Source organism: Azolla caroliniana, unplaced genomic scaffold (genome assembly GCF_043228905.1).
Source record: "Azolla caroliniana isolate FFs.n. ecotype wild unplaced genomic scaffold, voAzoCaro1.0.p SCAF_17, whole genome shotgun sequence".
Classification (NCBI taxonomy): Eukaryota; Viridiplantae; Streptophyta; class Polypodiopsida; order Salviniales; family Salviniaceae; genus Azolla; species Azolla caroliniana.
This window is the reverse complement of record NW_028230452.1, coordinates 1140021-1166572: the sequence shown is the minus strand read 5'-3', so window position 1 is coordinate 1166572 and position 26552 is coordinate 1140021. Positions and strand designations below refer to the sequence as shown.

At 36.9% G+C, this 26552-nt stretch overlaps 4 protein-coding genes across 4 annotated transcripts; 3 read left to right on the top strand and 1 right to left on the bottom strand.

Moving 5' to 3' along the window:
• Window positions 1–1815: 1815 nt before the first annotated feature.
• Window positions 1816–9208, top strand: LOC147852664 (uncharacterized). The gene is made up of 6 exons (XM_087333237.1): window positions 1816–4460; window positions 4573–4651; window positions 6773–6932; window positions 7416–7529; window positions 7618–8027; window positions 8473–9208. Exons 1-6 carry the CDS (start codon window positions 2062–2064, stop codon window positions 8794–8796), a joined length of 3486 nt encoding a protein of 1161 aa, XP_087189363.1. The 5' UTR covers window positions 1816–2061; the 3' UTR covers window positions 8797–9208.
• A 1460-nt stretch (window positions 9209–10668) lies between these two features.
• LOC147852663 (ATP synthase epsilon chain) lies at window positions 10669–15047 on the top strand. Its single transcript, XM_087333665.1, has 2 exons — window positions 10669–10990; window positions 14506–15047. Exons 1-2 carry the CDS (start codon window positions 10795–10797, stop codon window positions 14562–14564), a joined length of 255 nt encoding a protein of 84 aa, XP_087189791.1. The 5' UTR covers window positions 10669–10794; the 3' UTR covers window positions 14565–15047.
• A 1477-nt stretch (window positions 15048–16524) lies between these two features.
• LOC147852662 (receptor homology region, transmembrane domain- and RING domain-containing protein 5-like) lies at window positions 16525–19662 on the top strand. Its single transcript, XM_087332762.1, has 4 exons — window positions 16525–16689; window positions 17381–17629; window positions 18253–18645; window positions 18739–19662. The coding sequence occupies exons 1-4, from the start codon at window positions 16557–16559 to the stop codon at window positions 19290–19292; spliced, it is 1329 nt and encodes a 442-aa protein (XP_087188888.1). The 5' UTR covers window positions 16525–16556; the 3' UTR covers window positions 19293–19662.
• A 2145-nt stretch (window positions 19663–21807) lies between these two features.
• Window positions 21808–24271, bottom strand: LOC147852661 (DNA-directed RNA polymerase subunit 10-like protein). Its single transcript, XM_087332812.1, has 4 exons — window positions 24145–24271; window positions 22623–22681; window positions 22415–22509; window positions 21808–22083 (listed from the first exon to the last, which is right to left on the bottom strand). The coding sequence occupies exons 1-4, from the start codon at window positions 24178–24180 to the stop codon at window positions 22055–22057; spliced, it is 219 nt and encodes a 72-aa protein (XP_087188938.1). The 5' UTR covers window positions 24181–24271; the 3' UTR covers window positions 21808–22054.
• Between the last annotated feature and the right edge of the window lie 2281 nt (window positions 24272–26552).

The window sequence follows — 26552 nt, the reverse complement described above, 5'->3', positions numbered from 1 at the left end:
TTCATACAATATTCACACCGTCATTCCTACCATCTCGATAACTTTGATTATTTCATAGGGAATTTATGCATCTAAGTTCTAACTATCATATAGTTTTTTGTGTGGCTTCAATGTTTTTCTTGTGCATGCATAATGACGTGCTTCATCGTCTTATTCAACCGAATGGCTTTGGACAAGACTACTAGGGCAGTGTTATTGAGAAAAAGATTACACATGTTTACTGCGTGCATATTTCAATTAGCATTACCATCTCTGAATCATTTACACCTGAAATCGATTTATGTCATTAGTAAAAGTCGAAATGGAGGTGTTGACAACTCTTATTTACGATGAATGATAGTGTCTAATCACGAACAAACGAGGATGAAGCACATTGACTATGTGCAAATAACATCATTACACTCTCGAATACAATTTAGTTTCGACCTAGACATCGTCAATAGAAGGAGCAATATCATGGATGTGGCGTCGTTTCTTGCATATGCTTGGAGAATGATGCACGATTTTGACATAGCAAGATGTTTATAGATAAAAAAAAACTTTGGTGTTTTGAAATAAACAAATGAAAATGCCAACCACTTCGCTCAAGGTGTAAACATATCCTCAATGACATCGAAACGGTTCGACAATCTTCAACCAAGGGCCAAGGCTAGTAGTAATGAGGTCATGTTCAGTCTCTCGGAGGCCATAACTTACTTAAGTTGGTTCTCAGGAAACTGTCACATGATCTCGACATATTCTTAGGGACATTGGGTGGGCAATCTTGGAGGACTGAGGGTTGGGATAAGGAACAAGGGAGGGCGATGCTTGATCTATGGGGACAATGTAGGTTAGGGACAATGGCTTTCGGAAGTGTCAACTGCGTCACATCGAGGGTGATGCATACATACACACGCATATACATACATGCATGCATACATACATGCAATGCAAATACACATGCACGTAAGATGGAACTATCGCGTCCTTAGAGGGATTTGTACATACTCGTCTCATTTGTAAAATTTTATAATTAATGGAAGGAGTTTTTCTTTGGAAAAAAAAAAAAGAAAAAAGAAAAAATACACATGCACGTAAGTAGGTACATACATGCATGCATACATATGGACAAATCACGATGGATAGTGAATTGTCCGCCCGGCCACCCGACACATCCCACCCCAAAACCTCGTTCATAGACCCCCTCCCCCAAAACCTCGTCTTCGAAAACTCAAAGCCAAATAAGGAAAGCTCAACGATTTACATTTTTCCCTCCATCTCTCTCACTCTCACTCTCTCTCTCACTCTTTCTGCACAGTGTTGTCAACCCCTCCCCTCCTCTTCCATAGCCATCGCCAAGTATAAAGAATCGATAACAGCACGACAGACAGACAGACAGACAGACCGGAGCGTTTCTTCCTCGCCATGCCATGCCTTCCCTCGCTCCATCCTTCCCTTCCCCCCTCACCCTCGGCCATGAAACACAGAGTAGACAGGAAGGAAAGACTGACAGAGAGACAGATTGATTGATTGATTGATTGAAGAAGAAGAAGAAGAAGAAGAAGAAGAAGAAGAAGAAGAAGAAGAAGAAGAAGAAGAAGAAGAAGAAGAATCATTCCTCCTTGTCATGGCGTCCCTCGCAGTTTACTTCTCTGCCTCCTGAACCCCCTCCGTCGAGTTTATTTTTGATTTTAAAGACGACTGGAAGAATAGGAGAAAACAAAAGAAAGGAGGAAGAAGAGTTTCTTCATGGCTATGGCACCATCGTTCCCTGCTATGTGGAGCCTTTGCGAGTAAGAAAGACAAAAGAAAAAACAAGTAAGAGAGAAGAAGGCCAACCAAGAGTTCGACCTGTATATGGCGTCATCTTTCTCTGCTTCCTGAATCTTTAGCAAGAAAGAAAGAGAGAGAGACCAAGAAGAAATAAAAGCTTTTTCCCTGGCGATGGCGTCTACATTTTATTTCCTCGCTTCATCCTGATTCTCTCTGATCATATTCACTCTTTCTCTTCTTCTTTCCTGTCTCTCAGGTAACTCTTATATAAATAAAATCGTTTTTCTTACTCTGGAGATATCTACAGAAATGTCACTTGAAATGAACCTTCAGAAGGACCAAGAAGCTCCAGGAACCTTCTTGTGTCTGTCTGCACATACTTCTTCCTCTTCATCCATTTCATCTCTACCGTCCGGTCCAGCTTTGTCTTCAGTTTCAGCTTCAGCTTTAGGTTCGACTTCAAATTTAGCATCAGTTTCTGGTTTGGATTTTCATTCGTCTTCTCCCCAACTTTGCTTTGGAACTTTGCAGTCGGTATCGGCAGAAGCTTCCTGTCCTCACGAATGCAGAACACAGGAAAGGATAGACATTGAAACCTCTCTTTCACTACAGCAGCCTTTCCGGCCTCAAGATTCTCAGAAAATCTCTTGTGAGCCAGATTTCCAGAAAACAATTCCTGAGCATGAATCTCACAGAATCTTGTTGGAACAAGAATATCAGAGAGTATCTCCTAAGCATGAAGACCAGAGAATGCTTCCTGAGGAAGAATCTCAGACAGAGTTTCCTGGACTTCTTCCTGAGCAAGGAACTCAGAGATCATTCTCTGAACAAGACCCTCAGAGATTGTTTCCTGAACAAGAACGTCAGAGATTGTTTCCTGAACAAGCGTCTCAGAGATTGTTTCCTGAACAAAAACACCAGAGCACGTTACCTGAACCGTCATCTCAGGGAATCTCCTCAGAACAAGAACCTCAGAGAATGCTTCCTGAATATGCGTCTCAGAGACTCTTGTCCGAGCAAGAATCTCAGAGACTCCTTCCTGAAGAAGCAGCTCAGAGAATAACAGCTGAACAAGAACCCCACAGTCTCTTTCCTGAACTAGGATCTCACAGAAGCTTTTGTGAAGAAGAATCTGGTATAATCTTTCCTGAACAAGATTCCCATAGGGAACCCCAGGAAATAATTCATCAGCAAACATCTCAGAGAATTTTTCCTGAGCAGGAATCTCATAGAATTTTGTCACAATCCGTGCAGAATGTGGCAGCTATATCCTCTGGGGATCCATCAGATAATCAGAGATCTCCTTCTTGGCAAGGACTTGTGGATAAACATAAATCTTTTTCCTTTGCAGAAGATCCAAAATCAATATGTTCTGAACAACAGAATAACGAATCCAATTTAGGGTTTCTGAAGCCTACGGATGACAAATCTATTCAAAGATCTCCAAACAGGCAGAATACAACCATTTTCTTAGAGAATCTGGAGCTTTCTTCATCCTTTCAAGAAGAACCAACTCCAGAAGTTCCATCTCATAAGGCTATCATGCCTTGTCTGCAGTTAGGCCAGAGACCTTTGCAAGGAAATTCTTGTCAACAGTCGCCAGAAAAACCATTTGATCCACAGATTTCCTGTTCAAGTTTGCATTATTCTCATGATAAAATTACACCAAGAGGTTTGTTAGACTCAGCGTCGTGTATGCTTGCAACTTCGGATCAATTAAGATCTGAATCTGTTCAAGGAACTTCATTGGAATCAATGCCATCAGGTCAGCATGTTTTACCTTCAAGTTTGCTTTGCTCTCTTGATAAGGAAAATATTACTTTACGACAAGGAGTTCCAGATCATCACAAGTCTGCCTTCACACAAACAAACTCAGTGAAGGAGTTTAAAGCTTCTTGTATGTTAACAAGCTCAATCCAAATGAGTCCTCAACCTGTTGAAGGAATGTCGGTGGAAACAAGGCCATTGAATCAAACGTTTCCTTCCAGTTTGGTTCATTCCTCTGATAAGGAGAATATTACTTCATGTCAAGGACATTTACAGCATCATAAGTCTGCCTTCACAGAAACACATTCAATGAAGGAGTTGGAAGTTTCGTGCATGCTCACAAGTTCGATCCAAATGAGGCCTGAATCCATTGAAGGAGAATCAGCTGAACCTATACAATCTAATCAGAACATTCTACCTTCATCTTCACTTCATTCTCCTAATAATGTGACGATTACTTCAACCCAAATACCTTTAGGGAATCAGAAATCGTCCTTCATGCAACCATATACCATGAAGGACTTAACAACTACTTGTTCTATCCAAACGAGCTCAGGAGTTATACAAAATGAACCACAGGACGTTTTTCCTAAAAGTATTGCTTCGGAGTCCTCTCAAGGATCATCAGAACAATCGAAAAACACACTTGGACATTTGCTTGGCTGTGTTTCCCAACCTGTGACCTCCTCTTTGCAAGACAAACCAGGAGTAGTTTTTTCAGAGCCTATTGTTGCATCTAATGAAATTTGCCAAGAAAAAACATTGAAAGATCATGATTCATCCTTGTCTTTTCAACCTCACCATGCATCTTTACCCTTGCATCATGGTCCAGAACAGGTTTATCCAGCTGGCCTTGCTACACATTTTGCAGTTCTTGAAGATCAAAATCTCTTTTGGGAAACCTTTCAGAAGTTTCACACAGCCCTCGGAGTGCATGTCGTGTAAGTTTAAACTTTTAGGTCATTGTGTGATTGTGAGCCAACCCTGTATAGTACAATCAATTAATGAAGCTCTTTATAGTATGTTTTATATCTGGAATGATATATGTTTTAGGATTCCAAAGCTTGGAGAGGAGGATCTTGATCTACATAAACTGTATAAAGAAGTTACAAATCGCGGTGGATTTGAAAAAGTAAGCTCTTTCTACACTAACCTTCTGTATAGAACTAGAGATCAGAAGGAGGTTTGCAGGCACATATTAGTCGATGGAGGTTATATATACATAGCTGTAAATTTTGGATTTAATAATATAATGTGCTGTGCAGATATTCTTATTTTCTTCGTTTGCGTTATTGCTAGTAATTGATTTTATTTCCTTCTTTTGGATTACACCTTCTAATAGCAAGGTGAAAGATTGAAGACTCAATCTAAGCTGTGTTAGCTAGATTTGAATTCGGGATACCAATGGGAAAGATATGTAAAGAGCATGAATTTGATAATGAGGAAACTCAAGATTCCAAATTCAGCCTTTAAGATCCTTTATATTCTGTTTTTGTGGTTCTTCTGCAACATGTTTGCAGAGAGGCGTTTGGAATATATAGCTATCTTCTCAAAGAAATACACAAAACTATCAACATGGGAATGGCTCAATTTCAGCTTTTAATATTTTTGGAGCCCTCGTTATCTGCATTTCATAGGTAGATCTCTCTGGTACTGTAGGCCAGCCACAATACAATATGTCTGTCAGAGTCTTTGAGTTGTGTGCCTGTCAATATGTTCTGACTTTTGAATAGATCACATTCTGCAAAGAATATTGTTTTCCTCTCATATGTGCATGGATCCTACACAAGTTCTCGTTAATGACAATGAGAATATGATTTCATTGGTATGCTACCTACCATAATAGGTTACATGGTCACATTAGTTGAACCTTCAGATGTTCAGCTTCTGTTTGAAGCTGAAGTCTGGTGACAATGTTGTTCTGTACAGGTGATCAGACATTTTTATCAAGAGACCTTAGGTCTGCCCCTCTCTCTCTCCATGTATATATATTTTACAGGCCACATGTTTTTGTTTGGACATATGATACGATGGAAAATTAGCCGGTTCTACCAAAAGTGTTTTCCCTGTGTGTATTGGAGGAAAGTCTGGAGGTTGAGTTATGTGGTTCTGAGGATAAGTCATTAAATGCAAAGAGATGAACTCTCTCCTCTTAGTCTTGTGGGCTGGACATGCATTTTCATTGGGGTACTGTTTCATGTGATAATATATTTTCATGTGGGACATGTTTATAATTATATATGAATTGCCTTATAGCTCTATGCTTGGAAATTAAATTGTCTTGAAGACATGTTGAAGGAAAATGCGCCCCTCACTTTGTCATTTGTGATGAAACCAGTTTGTAGAACTTCCACAGGGCTGTAAAATACTAATTGAACCAACAATTCAGCTAAATTTCATCACAGGAGAAATCTTATATGAATGGAGAAGCTCTTCGTTAAAGTGCCCTCATTAAGACTTAATTCGCATATGAGGAAACCAGATTGCCCCCAAACAAGTAAGTTGGCACCCTTTTACCTCCAAAGACCGCCCCCTATTTCAGTACTTCCTCTTTGATAATTAACAAAAGAAGATATAGCAAGATATAGAATAAACCCTAAGTAAAAGCCAATGATTGAAGCTTATATTAATGATAGTAGTTGCAAGGTACTCTCATTGACCATATTGGAAAAGAGAGTAAACAAGCTATGAGACTAGTAGTTTTCAGCCATCTGAGATGGCTACCAATTAGTTCTAAAGCTGAATTTGAAGTTTCTACATCAAAAGATGTTTGTTTGATTAAGGCAATCATGATTGCCATCCCTTAAAACTATATTTTAGCCCTCTTGCTTCTCACTATTAAGTGACTCTATGTTGGGCCTAAGCTAAAGTGGCCTTGGAAGGCCCAATTTTACGATTATACATGCATACTTCTACATATTTTAACTGAATGCTAACTGGATTGACCGGCTGCTGGATTGGCACCGAAGTCCTAGGAACCATTTGCCCTTAAATGTTTCATACTGATCTGTGTTGTTGTCTTTCCTAATCTCAAAAGTTCTGGTGGATCAAGTAAATATCATAAAATAGAAATAAATAGTTATTATGTCATAAAAGAAGAACAAAACAACCACCTCTTGGTGACAGATTTTATTGTCATTATTAGTTAAATTGTATTTTAATCTACACCAACCCTAAAAGTGGCAAAGAATTCATGTGAAACTGCCCAGCATAAATGATCAAACACCTGTATATTTTAAATTCATGCCTTCAGGTGAGCAAAGAAAGGAAATGGAAAGAAATCATGCAAGCTTTTAATACTTCTTCAAGTGCTACTGAAGCATCTTTACTGCGGAGAATTTATACTAGAACACTTCAATTCTATGAACAAGTCTACCTTTTTGGTGCTACTGGGAGAATTGTTCAACGCCAAGGTAATATGTTTGTTTACCATATATGTATGACAGACAATATTATAGAAACTTGATAGCTGAATAATCTGGTTGAGGATCATAATTGTCTTTTCTGTATGTGCCATGTATCTCTTGATTTTTGTATTTTAATATACATGCTCTTTATATGATTCTTAGGAAATATGATTCTCTTTTACGTTTTTTTTGTTTTCATATTTGCTTTTTGTTTTGGGGTCTTCCGCTCCTACATGTAGATACTAACTACCTTAGGTGGGAGGATTTTGCATTTGTCAAAACTATACATGAGGACTTTATGGGCTCGTATTTATTGAGTCTGGAACTGTAGGCATGGAGCTGGCAGCATCTTTCTTGTTTGTATGTTTGCTTTTTCTGGTTTTTTTGCTTTTCTGCTTCTGTTTATATTTTATGTGGCTTGCCCAAAATTTTAGTTTGTCTTATAAAGGTATGGGATAATAATGGTAATTAAATTTTATCCTACTGTAGAACGTCCGGCTATTTGTAAGCAAGATTCAAAGTTTTCTCAACAAAGCTTGGATGAATCAGAAAATGTACAGTATAGACCACCTGGAATAATTGATTCTGCACAAGCTCTTGGAGGTTTTAACCCCTTTTGTTCCTATCTTCTTCCCAATACAGATTCATATATCAATAAACATAATAGTTCTATTTAATGTTATCGTTACAGTGGATCCTGCGTCATCGATTGGGACAGTTGTTAATGGAACAATAGATGGGAAGTTTGACAATGGATATTTGGTAACAGTGATGGTTGGCACACGCAAAATGAGAGGAGTTTTATACCATGTAGCCTCTACGAATACGACACCACAGAATGCAAGCGTTCCTGGTATGATGCAGATTGTTGGAGTGGAATTAAAATCAACCGATTTGACCCCAACATCTGTGGGCCGGAAGAGGAAGAAACCAGAAGTTATTCGAAAAGACCCAAATGCACCTAGACAGAATAGAAGTGGCTATAATTTCTTCTTTGCTGAGCAACGTGCAAGGCTTAAAACCATGCAACCTGATAAAGATAAGGCAATCAGTAAGATGATTGGAGAGCTTTGGAACAACCTTACTGAAGATGAAAAACATGTAAGTTTTGTTTTAAATACATGCTCCATCGTTGGAAAAATGACTGAATTACTAGTCACAAGCTATTCGGAAAAAAAGACTGAATTATTAGACATAAGCATTTTGTTTGATCACAAACTTATGATTATTAGACTCAAGCTTGCCGTTTAAATGCTTCGTAGTTGAAAAAACACTTATCATTTTTGTTAAGCGGGTGGTTTTCATGGTCTGTGGTTGGCAAAGAACCCTGGATTATTAACCATATACTCGTTTACATGCTATGTAGCTGGGAAAAGAAGACTTTTTACTTGTTTACATTCTCTAGCCTTCGTAAGCATTTGATTGTTGACTTCAACTTGTTTATATGCTCTGCAGTTAGAAATAACAGTGGATTATCAAATTTAAGCTTGTTATTTAAATGCTGGAAAGTCTTAATTTTTTTGAACTCTTTTTGCTGCATTTGTAGCCATATCAAGCACAGGGAGTTAAGGATAAAGAGCGATATGTATGTGAGATGAGGGAATATAAAGAAAGGGCTAAGCTTCCCATGGTTAATGGTGCTGCTTCAAAAAGGTCATCATCACAAGCTCTCCCAATACATTCATTTCCAAAGGCTGTATTACCTCAGTTAAACACATCAATAACTCTAGGGCATCCAAGCGATACAAAGGTTGCTTCATCACACATTCCTGCTTCTTCATTCATGTCATTAGCTTCAAGTGTTGCCTCACCAGGAAGCTCGAAGTCAGATTCAATGATCGACATGCAAACATCGTCACATCACGAGTGATCCAATCATGCATATCTTAAGGCATGTAATGTAGTTAAGACTTTGGGAATCTCATTCATGTAATGTTCATAAGTGTAGAGACAAGTATAAGGCCAGATGGTTTTGCTCGTTTTTGTTGGACCTTATCTCAAACATTTAAAGTGGTAGCTTGAAGATTTTGTCCTACTTTGTCTTCGCCCGTTCTTCACTCTATGGAACGAGGTGATTTGTCTTGCACACTCTCTTGGTTGTAACAGTGTAGGACAACCTTCAAGCTTGCTTTATCAATGTTAGTTTCTGTTTTGAGCTGCTACATGATCTTTAGAGAACATTTGATGATCGTAAACTTGATAAAAAGCTAGAAAATGTTGTTAACAATGAAGGTATGAAGTCTTTTGCTGTGAAAATAGAAGATTGCCATTTTTGAGACGACTATATGATTTTCCTGGTTGTATGATTTCAAATCATTTATGCTAATTTTGCTGCCTTAGGATGAACATAAATGATTTATTAGAATAACCCATGCAAAAGGTTTGTAATTATTTATTTCGTATGTGTAGTAAATAATTAGCTGTGGTAAAATACATCTTACATCTCTTTTGTACACCTGATTATTGTATTCTTTGTGTACATCTGATTATGAGGATGCAACAATCAGTGCCATTTACCTGGGGCTCAAAATTGAGCTTAGCAAAATAGACATCAAAGTATCATATTTCTCTCAAAAAGTGGAGGTTGGAGATGTAATTTGCAGAAGACCTTGATGCTCAGTAAGGCAAGAGTATGAATTGTGGGAATGAAAGAGAATAAGGTTAGATACTGCATAATTTAGTGCTAAATCGTGGCCCTCTATGAAGTTAATGACATACTCAAGTTAGTATATGTTTCATTATTATGAAATGTTCTGATACTATTTACAAACACAAGCTATTCCAAGTCAAAATTTCTAACATTTGGAATATTTTTGCTGAGGTTAAGCAGCGTGCTCCACCACATACTAGGACCATGGAGGATTGACTTTACATATTGGTGCTACAAGCATACACAAACACTAGATAAATAGCAAGTTCTCTTATTCTTGTAATCAGAGAAGAATTTGAACTAGTTAAAACTAAAGGATTTTATGAGCCTCCTCATTTGCATGATGAAGTGTATGATGACTTTGATAACATGGGAGGCTCTATATGGTCATGTTCCTACATCAATTGAACGTTTGCAGCCTTCGATAACAATTTGCTCGACACCATTTCCTCTTTTCACTTTGTTGTGTGTTAGTCTTCTCAAGAACACTAAACAATCTTCCGATGTTTTTTCATTGTTTGTGATGTGACCACAATCAAATGTATTGTGTTGATATTAGATGTTGGAATTAACTAGAGTGTGAGACTAGTGAGGATTATCCTTACATGGTGGTGCTAAAGTAATGCATGCATATTCTAATGAAGAGGTTTTTTTATTATACACACACTAGATAAATGGCAAGATCAAGAAGTGTGCACTCCGAACAACTGCTAAGAACTAGAACACACTCTATAAGAAGACCAAAATGTTGCCCATTATAATTCTTGCTATTACCAAGATCTAGTGGATGAGGTGAGAGTTGAGACATGCCAACACAATCTTCTTTTTTGGAAAGAACAACATGCATATTATAGGTCAATTGGGTCGAGGTTATCTCGCTGTAATCGCCTGACACACATGCCTTTTGTTGCAACGTTCCAAGCAACTTCATCCATTCATTCATTTGGTCATGAGTTTCGGCGCATGAATGTTGAGGGTTTCACGACTCACGTAATGAGAGAAGTCATATACATATATACATATAGACTCCAAGTTCTCTCTCTCTCTCTCTCGCTTGTGTGTATGTGTGTAGTATGTAGAGTCTAGACTTGCCCCTCATCTCTCTCTATCCATTATAATTATTATAATTAGCAAACGAAAGATTAGGGTTTCATCTCTGTGTGTGTGTGCCTGTGTGTTGCCTGAGAAACAGAAGAAAGAAGGAAGACGAGCGAGGAAATGGCATCTGCTGTGTCAAGCCAGGTGTCTGGCCCGTTCTGGCGCGCTGCGGGAATGACTTACGTTGCGTATGTGAATACGTGTGCTTCCCTGATCCGCAAGTGCCTCAAGGAGCCTCACAAAGCCCAGGCTGCGCAGCGCGAGCAGGTCTACTACAAGGTCTCTATGTGGGAGGATGGACGCCCCCTCAAAGCAGGTACGCACAAGCAAGAGAGGAATATATTTCATGATGAAAATGTTTGATAACTAATCCGTTCTCTTTTGTTAATCGGATCAGATAATGCAAGTATCTTGTTTTTATTCTGTCGGCTATGTTGTTTTTGTTGATATTGGCACGGAATCCGGATGTGGATGTTTTATTTATGCTCGTTGTCTTGTTGGATCATTTTTGTTTCCTGTTGATTCAATACCACGATCGGATTTGATTTCTATCAGCTTTGCTCTTGCTCGTGCTCTTGTTCTTGTCGATTCTCCTGAAGATGTGTGGAATTTGATTTCTTTGCATTTGATGCTACAAGCGAGATGCTTTATGCTACTTTATCATTCTCAAGTGAAGATCTGTTTGCATCCAATGTGCCAGAGATTTTGGGTATGCATGTCACTTTGAACATCTTGTTTGGATTTTATGTGTTTGGGCTAGATATTTTGGGTTTGCATGCAACGTGGAGCATTCTTGTTTGAATTCTATGTGTTCAAGCCTGAAATTTAGGGTTTTCCTTGTCATTTTCAGCATTCTTGTTTGAATTCAATATGCCCAAGTCAGAGATAAAGGGTTCCTTGCCAATTTGATCATCATTATTTGAATCCTATACAATTTGAGCAAGAAATCTACAGTTTCCATGATAATTTAATCATCTCCATTTCAACCCTATGTGATGAGAAATCAATCTATGTTACTAATAGCATACTGTTGAATGCGCGTCTGAGCAAGAGATTTAGGATTTAGTAATCCTGATGTAAAGGGGGTCTTATGTGATTATTAATTTGATGCAAATAACACTTTGAATCTTATGTGCTGAGCAAACATCTAGGGTTTCCATAAATTTCAAGACTGATGAAGATTTTGTCGAGCAAGAAATGTATGGTTTCCATGCTACCTGATCATCTTCATTTGAAGAACATGTTCAACCCTATATTACAAGTGTTACTATGTCACAAGTACATCCATACACTCTCCATTTCCCATTGTTTTCCATCTTTGTTTGCCAGAGAGACTCATTGTAGTTGCAGCATGTATCTTGCACCTACTCAAGAAAGGCTTGTCATTTGCTTTAGTCATACCTCTGTGAAAGGCTTGTCCATTTATTGACAGCATTGTTGTGTACTAGTTCCTGCTTTATGACATGTATCCAAATTCTTGCTGCTGTCTTTGATTTTTCTCCCTCTTTAGCATCCAATTGAACTCTGTAAAACTGCTACCAAAGATTTTTCTTTGCAGCATGTTTGGTTGCATTTTGTTTTTGGTATGGCTTATTTCATGTCTGTGCACTGACCTCAATAACCGAAATCAATATTTGATTATTGGACGTCATGTCATACTCTGGGTACAGCAAGTGCTGCAAACTGAGGTTTTCTTATTTGATTATATTATGAGAAAATTCAGCTTGATTTTGAATAGAAATCTGTTCAGTGGAATTCTCAAAGCCATATCTTTTCACTAAATGGAACTGCTTTGATGTAGAAAGGATAGACGGTATTATTGTCAATGGGCGTTAAATTGCAAAGTGAACAAATTTCTTTTCTTAGAAGTGGAACTGCATTGCTGTGGAAAGGATAAATGATATTACTGTTAATGCTCATTTAATTGCAAAGTGGAGGATGAATTGTCATAGTGCAATGGCGGGCTATCAGTCCATTCATTGACATGAAGCTCAAGCTAGATGATGGTAGACAGCTTGAGTCAGCAAAGGATGATACTTATCACGAGTCTTGTAGATTTCAATTCTCATGTCACATCAGTTTACTCTCAGAACTATGATGCAATTTATGGATCTCCCTTTGGAATTTTGTAGAGGTGATGAAACACTAATCTAAGCAACAGTTTTGTTAAAATTCCCCACTGGGGAAGTTCCAAAGGGAGAAATCGTAGATTCATTAAGAGATGGTTGTCAATGGTCATGTCCAAGTAGCTAGATTGTTCACAAACAAGAAATCCACTCCCATGTTTGGCACCAACATTGGATCCTCTTTCAGCATGTCTTTATTTTTTACTAGTAGTAGAGAACACAAGTATTAGCTAATGGCCCAAACCCTAAAAGCACAGCCAACTGCATAACTCTAGTTTAAGCAATTTTTTGCACATGTAACACCTACTGAGCCTATATCCTCAATGTGTTTTTGATTGGATGCACAACTGATGAGTGCTGCATAACTCTAGTTTAAGCAATTTTTTGCACATGTAACACCTAGTGAGCCTATATCCTCAATGTGTTTTTTATTGGACGTACAACTGATGAGTGAAACACAATTTTCCCTGCACAGTAGAATCCATATTTGCTAAATGATCGTGTTCGCCCCCAAAACATACATGAGTAACTTTCATGAAATTTGAACTTTTCTTTCTTCTTTTTCAATTGTCTTCTTTAATGTTTTGAAGCTGCCTCCTGCAATTTAAGACCTGATGCTCTCCCTCCCCCTCCCCCCCTCAAAAAAAAAAAAATCAATTATTTTGCCCCTTCTCCCTTTCCTATAATTTCAGTGGTTTTTTAATTGCTGCCATGCTCTGTCTCCCTAGTACGTTTTATTTCCAAGTTTTTTAGATATTAAACTCCTTGATGCTTGTCATTAATATCTGAATTTTGGCAAGTTCTTATTCTAGGACGTTCAACAAAAAAACATATTGCTCTTTGTTACATTAAAATATCTTTCTTTCTTTCTCTCTCTCTCTCTCTCTCCATATAAATATATATAGGTATGTATATATTGCTGCAAGTAGCATTTTAGAGGCCTTATATGTGTATGAATCGATCAGAGATCTCAAGAGTACCTTCATGCCTGTACATGCATGCTTATGTTTACCGGAAGGTTTACACTTTGGACCAAGCATATGAACCAGAACCCAACTGCCGTGGCTTATCTTGTTTGGAGCCCATTGGCTATAGGATTTTGCATAATATCCACACACACAAAGTCTTCTTTCGTGGTTCGAAGACTTCCTAGGGAACAAGTAAGATCCATCAAGAAAATAGAGTACTCATGTGATAATGTCATTCTATGTTCACACAATTAGAACATTGCATTTATTTGCTATTAGTTTTTCTTCTTCACTCAAGGAAACCAGGATATCCTACTATTATGACCGTGACTTCAATTTTATCCTTCTTGGATCAAGGACAAACTGGGCATGTTTTTTTTTACTTTGCTGAAATTTAACAAAAGTTTTCTCCACCAAAGAAAGACATTAGGGATTATGATCATTTCGCACAAGCACACCAAAACCCAAATGCTACAAAACACAGAACACAGTTGATTGTACAATTCTGTCCTTGAGGTGACTAAGATTTCATAAATTGTCATTAATTTATAATGGCAAATATGTTTGTTTCCTTGTATGTAGTATATTCAACATTTCTTCCATATTTGCATTGTATTTTTTTGAAGATGGAATTTAATCAAAGTTTTAATCTAATGCATAAGGATGCTAAGTAAATGTATGAAAGAAATTGTATACAGCTAGATATCCTTTTATTCTGAGTATTCTGTGATTTGCAGATCTTCGGGAGATTGTTACTGCGACTACTGCTACTACACCTACAGCTCCAAAAAAGTGATATATTCAAGTGAAAGCATAAACAAACAATAAAAAAGAGCTAATTACAATTCTCGTTTAGACTTTGAATCATTGATGTTGACCTACTTTTGGTGTTCACTGACTGCATCAGATCACTTTAGGTTGTTTCAATAAAAACTGTTGTGTTAAACATTTGATATTGAAGATTGAAGGTACAGATCACCAAAGCAGGCAAATGAATGGATTAGTAGCACTTATCCTTGTTTTTGGCAAAATTGGAGTAGATTTTTTGCTCCTATTAATATCATGTTTCATCCTTGTTCCCCTAGAGGAACTGACATGGGAAAAAGATATTGAACCCTAATGAATGCATTGAGAATGTGGCCTGTTGTTGTTAATTGTGGCAATGCAAGTGGGTTTGTTATCGGTGTTATTAGCATCATAGGTAGATCATATAAAGGCCATTACATATATGCATGATTGATGTAACAATTTTTGGAGGTATAGTCAATTAGTTCCACTATATTGTTTCTTTCAGCTCTTATTTTGAACCTAATAAAATATATGATGATGATGTTGAAATCCTATAATATAGATGTTGGCTAGATTTCTGCTGTGGGTTTACAGTCTTAAGCATAATTTTGGTGTGTTATGTTAATTCTTTATGATTTTAGTTTGGGATCAAGCACAACTATCCTCTTGCTCTTAAAGAAGGATGTTGAAAACAGAGATATGGTAATTTGAACACAATTGGAGCAATTGAAAGAGTGGGGTTGCTGTTTTGGAAAAAAAAAGAGTGGGTTGCCATTTCGAGGGTAATTCTCATAAAAGCAGGATAAAATAGCCTATGGATAGTAAACTAGCATTGAAATTGTTCATTAATAATAGAAAATAGACGGTAAGCAGAGTCTTGATCAATCCGTTTCCCAAAGTTGTGAAAAAGCTGGCAGAATGAATCCTGAGAATGTGTGTCCAATGTGGCAAAGAATGGTTTACTGCTAGGAATTTTAATTGGGTTGTTTGCTATTGTGATGCAATAGCCGCTTCCACACTAATATCGGAAGATTATATGTGATCAATTTTTGAAGACGGACAATTATCAAAAAATTGAAAAAAGAGCCCACTATGTGCATCAAGAATTTGAAGGCCCGTGCATAGACCACTCATTTTATAGAGTGGAGTCTTGAGGAAATTACCTACCAATCACTTGAGTAATGAACTTCTTTTGTGCTTCCACAAAATCCACATGTTATTTGTGATTAACTGAACTTGAGAGAGGGAGACTTGAGGCCGCAATGTAATGACTAGGGATGCATTGATGGTGTTGATGCCTCCACGTCGTATCAAAAGGTGACAAAAATTTAGAAAACCATTCATAGCATTTTGTGGCATGACATACGAATAGGTCATGGATTAGATGGCAAATAGCCCAAATGGCGTATACATTATTAACACCAGATCCACTAAAGTTTGTGGTAGAGAGGGAAGAAGTTGCCACTGTCTTCTGGCATTACATAACACATCCCCCCCACCCCTATATGTGATAACTCGAACAAACTTCGATACTTGTCCTCTTTCTACTTGAGTTTCTTCTATCTTTCCGACACTTGTCCTCTTTCTAATGGAGTTTCTTTTGTCTTTCCGACAATTGTCCTCTTTCTACTGGAGTTTTTCTTCTATCTTTCTGACACTTGTCCTTTTTCTACTGGAGTTTCTTCTGTCTTTTCTTCATGCAGTTAATATCCCCCCAAACACACATACACACACAAAAATAACCACGCAATAAGGTTTCCCGATATGGAAAGCTTATTTTGGAATTCACGTTTATTCGTTTTGGCCATATCACGTGACCCCCGAAAAAAAAAAAAAACTTCCCGAAACGTCCCGATGGCGGCTAGGGTTTTAGCACAGGCAGGGTTAGGGTTGATGGCAGACACAGTGGCCTAAACCCTAGGGTTAATGAATATACTACACGAAGTTTCAATCTTTACGTACCATCGGTTGCAGAGTTTTGTATTTCCTCGAAGAAGATATGGAGTTTCTTCTTCCTCATCTTCATCTTCTTCTTGCGATGATTGGTTTCCTCTTTGTTCCCTCCGAGGCTGCTGTTACCTTAACTAAAGATAATCATTCTCTTGTATTTCCCTCCACAGATGCAAGCTTTGGTATCTATCTCTCATTTAAATTTAAATTTAATTTCCTACTCTGTTTTTTTATGCTATTTTTTTCTCTGCTTAATGCCTACATATGCGTTTAGTTCTAGTTTCCAATTACATCTGTTTCTTAACTTAATGATTAATGCAAGATTAAAAATTCCATCTTATATAGGAGAACTGGGCTTCAAGATTTCCTTTTTCTAATTTTTAGAGATATTGATGACAATGTATTTGCATTCTTGCTTTGTCGGAATGATTAGTAGGATATATTATTATACCAGAATATGGAAGAATTTGAAAATGTTAATAACTGGCTGAATTGAATAATGCCATATAATATCATGATATTAGTGTCACCTTATTTTATGTACATATGTTATCCAGAATGGATGAATCAAAAAATGTATGCAAATGTTCATAATTGACAGGCTTGAAAATTTTCACACCATGGATTGCTATAATCAATCGTGTTGAAGGATATACATAACTTTTTCTAGCACAGAAGAATGTGACAAGATGGAATATATGTTGGTTGCATCATATAATTAATTATAGGATGTTGTACGTAAATTCTTCTACTCTTAAAAGTGGAATTTATTTGATATAAATGTTATATGATCATGGTTCAACCTTTTTCATGAACAATGTGTCTCAACAATTATTATGAGTCTCTAATGTCTCACAAATATTTATGTGTCAGCACCTAAGGTACCAAGCGCTGGAGTTTGTGGCATTATTTTTTTAGCAAATCCATTCAATGCATGTACCCCTTTGGATAGTGACTATGAGACATCAGTGGCGTCAACTAAAGAATGCATGAAGAGTTTACGATTTGTTCTTGTATCACGGGGCCTTTGCTCCTTTGAAATGAAGGTTCGGCATGCACAAGATGCAGGATACAATGCCATCATAGTTGCTGACAATATAGGTCGTCACCAACTGCTAACAAGTAAGATTCCCAAAACTTAGGATTAAATTCTCTACATAAGCTTCTCCTTGGCAATGCTAAACCTAAAGTGAGATTCATTGTTGGTGGTGTTGTCTGTCTGATGAGATCTAAGATTACCATGCTTCAAGAATTTTGAAAATCTTAATAAAGTGTACAATTTGTTGTACAGTCGCCTAAAGTCCTTTTTTAAGGTCCCAACTGTTTTTGTAATGATTGATTTGTGTGATGTATAATATCATTATTTTTTGTTACTGACTCTTTAGATCAATGACTTGTAAATAGCTGATTAGATCATTGGGTCTCCTTAAATGTATCAATTTGTTGAATTAATGCTTAGATCACCGGTTCAATTGGTATGTTGATTATATTTATTGATCTGTGTATGTGGTGGATGGCAATGTTGGGCTGATCCTATTATAAATTTTAGATTATATGTGTGCCTGTATGATTTTATAGATATTAGATAGTGTATTTTAGATAAGAGGACTGCTCAAGAGCTCTTGGGGACACAATTAAAAGGTAGGGGCATTTGGCATTAATGAAGAAACACCAGGCCTATTTCAGATTCTTTACTTAGAACTATGGATTTCTCAGTTATTGACTGCTTTAAATTGTTATGTCAGTGGCCGGAAGCAAAAGTGGTATTATGATACCAGCAGTATTTGTATCAAAGATAGCCGGAGAAATACTTGCGCAACATGCAAATGGATCTCGTCCGGACTGCTGGATACTGCCTTCTTCATTTGAGAGCATCTCTTGGCTAGTGATGATAACTGCATTTATGTTCCTCCTCGGTGTGATAGCTGCATTTGCAATCTACTTTCTAGTGCAGAATGGAAGACAAACACGTAGTAGAGGATCAAAGGAGTGCAGAGGAATTAGCCGTCGAACTGTAAAAGCCTTGCCAACAGATGTATATAAGTGTGAAAATGGCATTCAAACAATTGACACGTGTGCAATCTGCTTGGAGGACTACATCGATGGTTCAAGTCTCAGGATACTACCATGCCATCATCGTGAGTGTGGAGAATGCTCGCATAGTTTTCAGGTGTATTTGTTATGTACTGATTTAATTGAGAGTAGCCTCTTGTTTTTTCTTGTCCTTTCAGGATTCCATTGTTCATGTATAGATGCATGGCTTGTTAACTGGCGAGGGTTTTGTCCAATATGCAAAAAGAATGTTACCAAGGACAATTCTACATCTTCAGAGTGTACACCTTTATTGAATAATCAAGAACCTGCTAGGCAGCAGTTGGCTTCACAACAAGTGTCACTCCTTTCCGGAGAGGCATCTATCAATGGTGTTAATGCTACTGCCAACTCTAGGCAATACAATGAAAACGAAGTTTTTGGTAATCACTATGCAAGGTGCAACAATGTGGGACCAACACCTATTAGGATAATGGGCGCATCAAGGCACATGTCGCTGCAATCGCTTTTCAGTCGGCATTCAAGAAGGCAAGATGTTCGAGATCCTATGGACGCTTTCCGTGCCTCACCTTACTTCACCCCACCATCTTTCTTCCACAACTCTGCCCCAAATGTTCTCCTCCCAATTGAAACTAGTAGTAGTGGCTCACCAGGTGATTCCCGACATGGGGACAATGATGTTCGGGCTTTTATGTGCCTCCCTGGAGAACAATTCGTACAGAATTTGGTATAGGCATTTAAAAAGTCCTGTACATTCACTTTCAACTTGAAAGTAGTAACTTTGTTCTGTACATATGCACTTACTGAACTATCTTCATCCAGTATGCACATTCCAGTGAAAGTAATAGTGTTGTGAAACCTGAATTTTAGCATAAAGCTATGTTAGCTGAAGTGAATTAGTAGTGGAGCTAGTAATGTTATCTCGGCTGAATTGCCATGCCTCACCCTTTCTAATGAAAGGTGTTATCATCAAGTATATGAGTATGAGAAGTGGCAAAGAACTGTACTGATGATGAAGAAGTTTGAATCTCACCAAAAACCCTACTAGTGATAGAGAAGTTTTGATTCTCTATACATTTTGTAATTTTATAGACATTGTATTATAGTGGAGTAAAAAGTACATAAACTGACAATTCATGGTTTCTTGATGCTTTGTTATGTATCATGTTCTTCTGATTTATGCCAACTGTTTGCAATGCTCAATACATCATCAAATCCATGCAATCATGTGATTATCAGGATAGAACAGCTCATCATAGTCATCAATCCTGTGTATTGAGTATGCTGATCCCATTTTATAAATCCATCTGATTCAATGGTTGGCATCATTGCCAGTTTTACATACAATTCAATGGTTCAACACAGCTGACCCCGAACTTAATAGGTGTCCAATTTTCATTTCACTATGTCAATAGACTCTATTTCCCTAGATAGGATGAGATTCTTTAGAATCCTGGCTACTTTTCTCTGTAAAGAACCTGGAGTTAAATCCCCATTTAAAAAGAAATTGCCCAATCCCACATCTAGTTTTCATTTACTCTTATTCCTGATAATAAAGTATCAAAAAGTGGAAGATGTGATGGAATGTTCTCATCCAATGGTGGGCATATGCTTCCCAAGTATTTCATTGAAGGCAATAACCAACAATCTTCAAAATACCACCACATTAGAATTAGAATAAGAATTTTTATCATCCATAAAGAGGCCAGTTTTGACCTATGGGACCAAGAGTATACATGTGTTCTTGATATGTGTCTCCTTCCTAAGGTGTATTCATACATTGAAGCACAAAGTCTCTATGTGTGAACAAAGCATACACATATGAGCTCAACCTTCTAGGTGGTGTCTTAAGTATGGCACATCATTTCTGCCCATCCCTCTATCCAATGATATTATTGAATGTAATCATCTACAATTCCAATGATTACTGAATGTAAGCATTAGTGACCAACTCCGTTAGTTGGCTTTTCATCTCCATAATAATTTATGTCCAATTTTCATCTAATCCAACTTTCATTACATATTTGGGTTTTTACCCCCCCATATGATGGAATGTGTATTTTGTAGTCTGATGATGATCGCTCTTATCTACAGAAGCTTTCGTGTAGATGGACACAGTTAGCAAGCAATCAATTTGCACGGTTAGGTTGGGCAGTTCTCTATCTGCTTAGAGGGCATAATTGGTGTTTGGCTTTAGGTATCCCATTGCCATCATAATTTTCAATAATCATCCAATGATGCCCATAGACATTATTTTCCCATGATAGGATAGAAGTTTCTTTTTGCCTTAACCCATGATGCTTCATATTTAGCCTTACTAATGCCAGATACAACAGACTCTTTTGTGCTCCAACAGGCAAAAATATTTTTCTTCTTTGGAAGTTGACTAGCAAATATTTTTATCTAAATAATAAAATAGAAGATCTGATCAATCACATGTCAGGTGCCATCTTAATTGGCATCTTAATTGGTGTCCGATTCTCAATAATCATCCAACAATGCCCATAGACATTATTTTCCTATGATAGGATAGAAGTTTCTTTTTACACAAATCCATGGTTGTCCTTAATATTTACCCTTTACCGATGCAGATATGACAGTATCTTTGTGTGACACAACAGGCAAAAATAAATTTCATCTTTGGAAGATGACTAGGGAACATTTACCCATCGAATAAAAAAACATCTGATCAACGTTAGAAGTTTCTTTTTACCCAAATTCATGGTGACTCTTTATATCTAACCTGTATCGATGCAGATGTGACAATCTTTGTGTGATACAACAGGCAAAAAAATATTTCATATTTGGAAGATGACTGACTAGCAAAAATTTATCCATAAAAAAAAAAATAACTGATGACTACATACAAAACATCTGACCAGCAACATGACATTAGCCACATGCATTGCCATGGTTACAATACCCTTCAAAAGGGATATATATATGACTTGTATGATGCTTATTGAAGATATCCAACAAACATTTAGTATTTTAAAATGCCATTCAGTAGACTTAGCATCATTTTAGGGAGCTTGATAAGTAACTAAAATTCTCTATCATTGTAACATGCATTGGGGAGAGTCGGAGACTATTTATTACTAAGTTTTGCATCGCAAAAGCTTTTCAACAAACAATGTATATCATACAAGCAATGGTTATAAATTATAATAATATGAGAAAGAAAAAAGGAAAAAAACATGCATATTCTCTCAGTCAATCAAGACTTGGTACGGTGTCTTCTTCACATATGAACCACAAGTTTATACTACATGTTTTATAATAAACATTGAGTAGGAGTTCCAAAAATTACTCAAACCAAATGTCTACTATAAAATATAAATAGGATCAGTTCCAATCCATCGAAATCCAGATTGGATATCATCTTGCACACCGGAAAACAATAAAAACTACACCCATTTCATGATTATATGATATACTAGTATGTTCCCAATTTTAAAAGGAACAGAATGCTCCAGAATTAGGTTGTGCAATAAGTTACTGGTTCGATTCATTTCTCTCCAGAGCTGCAAGACCATTAAATCTTATGTCAGATTCTTCCCAACAAATAAAGGTTGATAGTAATAAGCTATTGATAATACACAAATGGAAATTAATACAAAAAGTTTTATCACTGCTTAGAAAAATGAAGGTTTACTATGTGTATTGAAGACAGCTTGGATACCTAAGCTTTGAGTCATTACCGTAAAGGCACACATAATCAACTAAATTTAATTCATCTCATCAATAACTTGCATTATGATTTTTATATTACTTAATTTGTTGATCTCTAGTTCTCTTAAACATGTTTTAGTCTCCTTAAAAGAAGGAAAGAGAGAAATTAATCTGATTTATTACTGTTGTATTGGAGGAGCTTCTCAATGAGGTCAACATGAGTCATGAGCATCCTTCTGCAGCAGTATCGAACCAGCCCTAAAGCATCAAGTGCATCTCTGTTTACATTCCAAGTATTACCAATGATGGTACAAAAGAAAAGAATTTAGTTGCAGAAACAAATATTGCTTAGAATATTACCAAATTTGGAAGGATGGATAAGAAAGCTTACCCTTCTGAGTAATCTGCTTGAAGAAGGTCAAGATATGTATCCCATTTGTTCCCAATCACCTGCATGAAAAAAATGAAGGAATAAAACATCTTTATTTGCCCTTAGCCAATCGTTGCAAACACATCTTATGCTAAAACATCCAAAGATTCATAAACAAATAAAATGAATCACCTCATAAACCCTAAATAAAACATGAAATTTTGATATCGTACACTCGAATGACCATTGAAACTTAACATTGAAATCCTATAATAGCATGAGAATTCTAAAGCAGACACTAGAAGATCTTGTTCCTCCCAAACATAACATCCAGATAACATAAAATAGATTCATCTATTGCTTCCTAAAGCCTAGAAAAACATGACAATCATGTAATCAATGTGAGAAGAACATGGAATCTTAGAAAACTTGCCTTTAAACCCAAGACGAATATACAAAATAAATGAAGTTATAACATGAAATTGTGATGCTAAGCCCAAGAAGAACAGGGCCGGAATCATAGAAAAAAATGAAACCAGATGCTGACACGCTAGAAAGGAAAATTCTGATGGTGAACCCCTAAAACAAATAATCACAGAACAACCCGGTGAAATATAGACGAATTTTTCTTAAACCCTAGAAGGACATGAAACACTTCATGGAACCCTAAAGGAGCAATAATTATGATTATGATGCTAAAACCTTAAAAGAACAGGGAAAAGCTGATGCTAAATCCCCTAGAAAAAATGGATTTTTTTATGCTACGTCTCTAGAAGAAAATGAATATTCTGATGTTAGAAAGCCTTGAAAGAACCAAGAAAAATCTAAAGTTCAGCCCCTACAAACATGAACAACCTGATGTAAAAACTCCAGAAGACATGAAATTCATGTATGAAAGTCTTATGTGCAAACACTAAAAAAATTTGCAAATTCTGATGTTAAAACCCTGACGAAATTCTAGTTATGATGTTCAAAGCCTGGAAGAAACTGAATATTCTTATGAACCTAAAGTTGAGCCCCTACAAACATGAAGAATCTGATGCAAAAATCCTAGAAGAACATGAAATTCATGTACGCTAAGCCCTGGACGAAAATAAAAAGTCCCGTGTCAAAACACTAAAAGAAAATGCAAATTCTGAGGTTAAAACCCAGACAAAATCCTGTTTATGATGTTCGAACCCTGGAATAAATTGAATATTCTTACATTAAACCTAAAAAAGAACATGAAAAACTCACACTTTAAAACGATAGAAACGGTGATAAACTGATGCTAAAACAAAAACTAATGGAATATGTAAAAACCATATTACGAAAAGAAAACGCGAAGACTCTGAAATTAAAACTGTAGAGAAAAGTGAAAATTTTCTGATGCGAAAAGAAACAACTAGAATGATGAGACCAATCTGGTCGTAAAAGAGACAAACAGACAGAAACAAAAGACGTAGAAGAACTGAAAAAGAAAACTGATGCTAGGAAACCATACGAAACAGAAAACGATATGGTGAGGAAAGACGGAAAAGGAAAGAAGAAGAAGAATTCGCACCTTGCCACAGGTGAAGCAACGCACAGGGATAATCATTCTTCTGTCTTCTTCTGAGTGAGTTCCTTCTCTGTCTTCCTCTGAGCTCCTCCTTCTCTGTCTTCTTCTCTCTGTCTTTCTTCTTCTTCGTTTGTGAGGGAGAGAGATGCTCTGGTTTTCTTTTCCGGCCTTCTTGCTTTCGGGGAGCCCTCTATAATTTTATACAAATTCCCGAAATGCCCCTCTGAGAACTTCTCATAATATATAAGTTATAACAATCGGCAATGGTTCGGTTCGGTTTGAAAGGGTCAAAACCGAACCGTTTAAATTTTTTGAAACCTGAACCAAATAGAACCGAACCGTTAAACAGTTTTCAAATTGTTAAACTATTAAACCGTAAAAACTACGGTTTCGTGGTTCGGTTTCGGTTTTCAACATAGGTCAAATTTTTAATTTTTAAAATTTATAATATTTCATTCTTTAAAATGTTTAAAATTTTTAAGATGTTCCTAAAATGTGAGAATAGGATCTAAAAATGAAAAGATTGTTTAAAAACAATTTATTTATTTTTTAAATTTAAATAAATAAAAAACCGTTAAAACCACAGTTTTTGGCTGTTAAAACCGAACCGAACCATTGAAACCGTTAAGCTGTGGTTTCACGGTTCGGTTCAGGTTGCCGATTGTTAATAATATATATATTCACGAGAATGCCACTAAAACACTCGATTTCCTCCTTAGGCACCTGGGTCCCAATGAGACCAACCAAACATGTCCAAGCTTTATTAGTTATATTAATGTATAAATAGAGAGAGAGAGAGAGAGAGAGAGAGAGAGCTAGCTCTATTGACCGAGTATGAGTCATTTGGCTTTTCTCGTCTTTTATAATTGATCGAGCAATCCAATCTGTCATCAGGAGTTCATTAGAAGTCGAGCATCTCAGACATATACCCAAGCAGCAAACAAAGTGTGGTGCCCACATGTGGGTCCTACATAAACCAACGCCCCCACGATTTGGATTTGGGCCAAGGCCAAGGATGGATGTATCTTCATTATGAAGGCAAGCAAGCGTATTGTTCTGTAGCAATGTCTGCAGCTTCTTAGATTTTCCTACCTTTTGCTTGGATCGATGAACTCGTCCTGATTTCTTCTTTCAAATATTGACAAATAGTATCGTATTCCTTCATTGATTCTTGTTTCCTTTTCTTCTTGAGAGAGATGTATTGTTCGTTGTGTTTGAGCTCAATATATAAGCTTAAATAACTTAATTCAACTACGATTTATCGAGTCCAAGTGTTGGTTAATCCAAACTATACACCACACGCTGCCAATGATGTCAACCCATTGTAAAATCAGATTGCTTTGATAAATCTTGAACAAAGTTTTATAGTGTAGAACCTTAATTGTTTACATATATATTTTTGATATGATAATGTGACATGGAGTAGATGAAATGTCTCGTATTGTAAGAAATAGTAGTAAAGGGCCACTAACACATGCATTTGGGTTCAAAACTCGCTAATATATGCCACTCTAAAATGTCAGGCTTAAACGCACGACAAGCATAACTCTATCTTTCTCTCTTCATGCAAACCATTTAGATCTACACGTGGTCATCTCCTCCCACGATGAAGAAACATTGTCCCTAGATATGGATGACTAATGTGTAAAAAATTATAGTTTATACGAAATCATATATGTCCCTCTTATGCAACTACAACTACATGGGGCTTGGTCAATCTAGATCACGATGTCAATATCATGGCCAATACTCGTTGAAATTAGAGCGACAACATATATATTTATACATGAAAGTCTCCCATTATTTCGGAAATTCAATACCCTTATCAAAGCTGGTAAGACCTCACCTTTTTTCGTTGTTTATAGAAAAGCTAAAAAATTGTTGCGTCTAAAAGGCAGTTTCAAAAACTAGTACCCACGAGCAATCCTCTAAGAGCTCGCTCATCTTTCATCATTCTCTCTATAGGAGGGCCAAAACACGGTCTCTCAGTCGGCTAACTAGAGCTGACCTGCTGCTACCCACCATCCCAAGAATGCTACATACACACATGCACACACATACACATACATACACACATCATACGTACGTACATACATACATACATACATACATACATACATACACACATCATACGTACGTACATACATACAGATACATACACACATCATACGTACGTACATACATACAGATACATACATACAGACATACATACAGACATACATACATCAGAATGAGAAAGAAAGAAACGAAGTGTTTTTGAGCTTACATTGCACTATGAAAAAGCCTGTGTGCTTTCTGCTTTTTTCCAAGCTTCCTTCGTACGTTGTGAAGGGGAGGGAGGAAGGGGTTTAGATTTGCCTCTTCTTCTTCTTCTTCTTCTTCTTCTTCTTCTTCTTCTTCTTCTGTTACTC

Excerpts from the sequence above, each read along its gene's own strand:
- LOC147852664 (XM_087333237.1), top strand. The coding sequence starts at position 2,062 with ATGTCACTTGAAATGAACCTTCAGAAGGACCAAGAAGCTCCAGGAACC. Across the intron at positions 4,652-6,772 it reads ATCGCGGTGGATTTGAAAAA|GTGAGCAAAGAAAGGAAATG; the intron begins GTAAGCTCTTTC and ends TCATGCCTTCAG. Across the intron at positions 8,028-8,472 it reads TTACTGAAGATGAAAAACAT|CCATATCAAGCACAGGGAGT; the intron begins GTAAGTTTTGTT and ends CTGCATTTGTAG.
- LOC147852663 (XM_087333665.1), top strand. The coding sequence starts at position 10,795 with ATGGCATCTGCTGTGTCAAGCCAGGTGTCTGGCCCGTTCTGGCGCGCT. Across the intron at positions 10,991-14,505 it reads TGGACGCCCCCTCAAAGCAG|ATCTTCGGGAGATTGTTACT; the intron begins GTACGCACAAGC and ends TGTGATTTGCAG.
- LOC147852662 (XM_087332762.1), top strand. The coding sequence starts at position 16,557 with ATGGAGTTTCTTCTTCCTCATCTTCATCTTCTTCTTGCGATGATTGGT. Across the intron at positions 17,630-18,252 it reads TCGTCACCAACTGCTAACAA|TGGCCGGAAGCAAAAGTGGT; the intron begins GTAAGATTCCCA and ends TTGTTATGTCAG. Across the intron at positions 18,646-18,738 it reads GATACTACCATGCCATCATC|GATTCCATTGTTCATGTATA; the intron begins GTGAGTGTGGAG and ends TTGTCCTTTCAG.
- LOC147852661 (XM_087332812.1), bottom strand. The coding sequence starts at position 24,180 with ATGATTATCCCTGTGCGTTGCTTCACCTGTGGCAAG. Across the intron at positions 22,682-24,144 it reads GTTGCTTCACCTGTGGCAAG|GTGATTGGGAACAAATGGGA; the intron begins GTGCGAATTCTT and ends TTTTTCATGCAG. Across the intron at positions 22,084-22,414 it reads GAAGCTCCTCCAATACAACA|CTCTGGAGAGAAATGAATCG; the intron begins GTAATAAATCAG and ends ATGGTCTTGCAG.